Genomic DNA, 4,036 nt, shown 5'->3' with positions numbered 1-4,036 from the left:
CGCAAACACATCAGTGAAAGCCTTCTGGAAGCGCCAATATACTCCAATAAGGTTCACCATCACATGCTATTGACCCCTTGCGGGCTTCCGCTGACAACCTTCAAGTCCCTCCCTGAGCTAGTCAACATTTTTTGAGATCTTATCGTTGGTGAGTTTCTTTCGTGTTTGTTTAAGTTCTTTGTAATGACAGCTGCTACCAGCTCACGAAGCAATGGTCACCCAGCAGAACGTTCTACACGGCGACCTCAGTCCCAACAATTTAATCATCCATGACGGAAAGGGTTACTTCATCGACTTTGATCATGCCAAATTCCTCAAAAACAATGCAGCAGTCAATTCGCGTGGTACTGTAAGTTATATTTCAATACATTCTTCATGTATACATATCTCATATGCTTCAACCTTGAAGGGAACTGTACCCTATATTTCCTGCCGTCTTCTCAAGCTTATGGGAGACGTTCCGCGTCCATCCACGATCAACCACAGAGCCTCTGATGACCTAGAGTCTCTTTTTTACATCCTCCTCAAATTCACAACCACATACGAAGGACCCAGTGGTAAAACATCGGCCGAAGGAGTGCACCCTGTCAATGCCCCTAGGTGGCAGCAAGGCTTACCTGATGATGGATGGAGATGGTCTGGGGACTAGTGGATCGTTGAAGAAAGAATTTCTCACAGAGAAACATCTGCCCTATGAACCGACACCATATTTCAAAGCTTGTCGCCCCATCCTTGAGGAATGGCACAAGGCAATTGGGGATGCGCTGCACAACGAACATGACTTGTCTCACAAAGAAATCCTCAAGATTATGCAACAGGGTCTGGAGAGAATTCTAAGTATACCAGGTACCCCAACATCGCAAAGTGTTGCGTTTTTGCCAGCGACATCTGTCGCCACTCCTTCCCCTACTTCTCTTCCTCTCCCTGCGCGTCCTCATCACCCCCATTTCTCTCCCTCCTGCTTCTCTCCCACCCCCTCATAATGAAGCTATGGCCTAGGATGCTGGTGTTCAGCCCCGTCGTTCGAGGCGGCAAACGCAGATGCTGCCTCCTGACCTCCCATCTGTTACCCAGGGCGCAATTGCTCATTCAGCTTCTGGTTCCATGACATCACAATTCCATTCCTCTTCTCCTCCCCCCACTTCTGGCCCTATGGCCAAGGAGACTTGTCTTCGACCTCGTCACTCCGGGCAGAAGAACAAAATGATTCCTCCTCCACTCCCATCATTGCCATTTTTTGGCCCAAATGAACTTCCTGGCCCAGGTGCTGGCTCCATGACCGAGAAACTTCCTAGTAAGCCTCGTTGTTCTAAACGGAAGACTCAGAAGTAGGATTAATGGCACGTTTTACTGTGCAGACAATAATTTGCAAGGCAAGAAGCGCAGGCACACTTCTTTTGCTCATTATTAGCTATCTTATTCTACCTTAAACAAATACTGTATGCCATCGTTACTGCATGAACTAAGACCTCGATATCGGATATCAGTCATTCTTTGTCAAGTGCTCATTAGCTTATGTAATACATTTTAAGTATTACCCCAACTGATTTCCTTACAGCTTCGTTTTCTTCACTCGATGCCTCCCAGGAAAAGGGCCAGACAAGGTTCCCCAGGTGATAGCTCGAGGAAGGGAGCCAAGGTGGCACGGGCAGATGCTGACGCTACTCGATGAAGCTCACAGTCCACGCGAGGTATCGGTGGTCATGCTGCACAACTGCAAAAAACTGGCGAAACTCTAATGGCCCCAACAAGGCGCAAGAAGGCAGACAATCTCAATATCAGCAACTCTGAAGAAAATCCAATGGCTCCTTCACAACTCAAGAGATGCAAGGAAAAAGTTGCAGTATTTTTTTCAAATATTCAGTGAAAATACCCAACTAATAAACACTTGTCAGGCCAGCACTCCAAAGACTTCTGTTGAACCCGATTCTTCATGGCCAGAGAGCGAACAGCGCTCATCTCCACATAGCCCGCCCTTCAGATAGGTTTGGTTTCAAGCTGTCCCAGTCCCAGGCAACCCATCCCGTCGGTCACAATCACAAGGAAACCGGTAGTGACGTCGCAGAGCAGGATTTGGAAAATCATAGTGGATCGGGAGACTTGGATGATTTTGACGAGTGGGGGAAGAGTGCCAATGAACACGAGACGCAAGATGAAAGACGAGCAGCTGACGATGATTTCGGGGAGTACGACAATGGTCCAGCTTTGACTGATTCACCCCCAGGGGGTGATGGAATGAACTGATGGAAATTGACGAAAGCCAGTCTGGACGCAATGATAGGTGCACAGATACGATCCCTTATGATGTCCTTCAACACCATCAAGCAAAGAACGGACGTCGCAAGGCTCCTTCCCTGACCTGTTTATCAAGCGTGCACCATTGGTTAAACGAATCACGTATTTGCTAACTTTCTCTAGAACTCTCACGGCCACACTCTGACAAGTAACACCTTTGGTCGTTCGAAGTCTCCTCGCCAATATTCACCCAAACATGTAAGCTCTTACTTTTGAATCTGCTTGTTTCTGATTTGCTACGCTACAGATCCCTCGTTGTTGGTCCCCTGAGACACGTACTTCTTCCACTCACCTCAAGCCTCCCCAGCGTGCACCTCGAAAAGGGCCATCTGCAAAGGCTGGTTCTGCCCATGGGTAAGTTCAATGTTGATATTTACTCCCTTTGCTCGCTCAATGTCTCCACATTCAAGCAGGGGTCGTGATCCCACGTCCCGTGGACCATCTCGTCGATGCTCCCTGACTTGGTCAATGACTGTCTTTACTCGCTCAAGGTCTCCGCGTTCAAGCAGGGGTTGTGATCCCACATCCTGTCCATCTCGTCAACGCTCCCAAACTCGGTCAACGACTGTCTTTACTCACTCAAGGTCTCCGCGTTCAAGCAGGGGTCGTGATCACACTTTCCGCAGGACCGTCTCCTTCACAATACTCCCCAGCTCAGTCAACAACCATTTTCACTCGCTCAAGATCTCCACATCGGAGTACATCCCATGGATCATCTCCTGGACATTCCTCATTGCGGCCACCAGATAGGCGAGCCTCTCGATTCAATCACTCGCAGTCTCATACCCCTGTTCCAAGCTGTTCTCACTCGCATACTCGTAGTCCCACACCTGAATCAAGGAACAGAGACAAACCCATGAACAAGCAGACGAATCCTTCGAAACTTGGGTTTTATCCACCATGTTGGCAAGCATTTCTCCAGGCCGCCAAATTAGAAATGCGCTTGCAAGCTGTTCTGACTCATCCTGTCCCAGAGCATCAGCATGCGCTACAGCTCGCGCGAGAAGTCTTAGATGCAGTATTATGGAGTTACCATTCGAAGAAGATCAAAATGGAAAACGGTAAGTTTTAATTCACCAGTGTTGCTGTCATCTGATGCCCCTTGTCAAGGCTATTTCCCGCAGTATAGGGCACAGATGTCGCGCCTTGTGAGTCCTGAGTACTGACTGTGAACACGCTCACTGATTCATTGTGTCATATACCATATTCCTGGGTACAGATCCGAAGATCCGGATCTCAGATCCGATCCAGATCTGATGGACATATCCGTCGTCCGGTCCACAGATCCGATCTAATCCTTATTTCATGTCCTGTTCATATAACTCTAACTATCGTTCATCTCCTTTCAGCATTCCTGTACACCGGTATACCGGTTATCCTTTACTTCCGTTATGCTTACTGATCCGCTACACTTACTGATCCGCTTTAGCTTATACTTCATTCCCGGTTATGATTCGTTATCCATCCGACTTACCAATATGCTGTATACATACTTTGCTTATACTTCATACATAGCCTCGCATCCTTGCTTATTGATCATTCCGTTAGTTATCTGTAGTATATAAACCCTTGTACATGCGCTGTAGTAGATCAGTTCGAATATCATCTTAGATTGCACTCATTCTGTCAGGACTCTAAGTCCCTCCATTATCCGTCCAGACTCGAGTACAATACTCTTGTCTACTCCGAGACTTAGGATTGATTCCTATAGTCTATATATCCATCTCTGTCTTTGGACAGT

General features: G+C 47.5%; 2 protein-coding genes across 2 annotated transcripts; both read left to right on the top strand.

Moving 5' to 3' along the window:
- Positions 1-211: 211 nt before the first annotated feature.
- Positions 212-983, top strand: DFJ58DRAFT_738552 (uncharacterized protein; the record flags this gene model as incomplete). The annotated part of the gene is made up of 3 exons (XM_041386990.1): positions 212-349; positions 410-557; positions 601-983. The coding sequence occupies 3 exons, from the start codon at positions 212-214 to the stop codon at positions 981-983; spliced, it is 669 nt and encodes a 222-aa protein (XP_041234876.1).
- A 58-nt stretch (positions 984-1,041) lies between these two features.
- Positions 1,042-3,590, top strand: DFJ58DRAFT_738551 (uncharacterized protein; the record flags this gene model as incomplete). Its single annotated transcript, XM_041386989.1, has 12 exons — positions 1,042-1,294; positions 1,559-1,613; positions 1,675-1,843; positions 1,901-1,916; positions 1,970-2,227; positions 2,290-2,372; positions 2,419-2,493; positions 2,543-2,649; positions 2,709-2,728; positions 2,787-3,356; positions 3,425-3,443; positions 3,515-3,590. 12 exons carry the CDS (start codon positions 1,042-1,044, stop codon positions 3,588-3,590), a joined length of 1,701 nt encoding a protein of 566 aa, XP_041234875.1.
- Between the last annotated feature and the right edge of the window lie 446 nt (positions 3,591-4,036).

The sequence above is a fragment of the Suillus subalutaceus genome, assembly GCF_016647625.1.
Source record: "Suillus subalutaceus strain FC151 chromosome Unknown DFJ58scaffold_513, whole genome shotgun sequence".
NCBI lineage: Eukaryota > Fungi > Basidiomycota > Agaricomycetes > Boletales > Suillaceae > Suillus > Suillus subalutaceus.
This window is presented reverse-complemented; position numbering and strand designations above follow the sequence as displayed.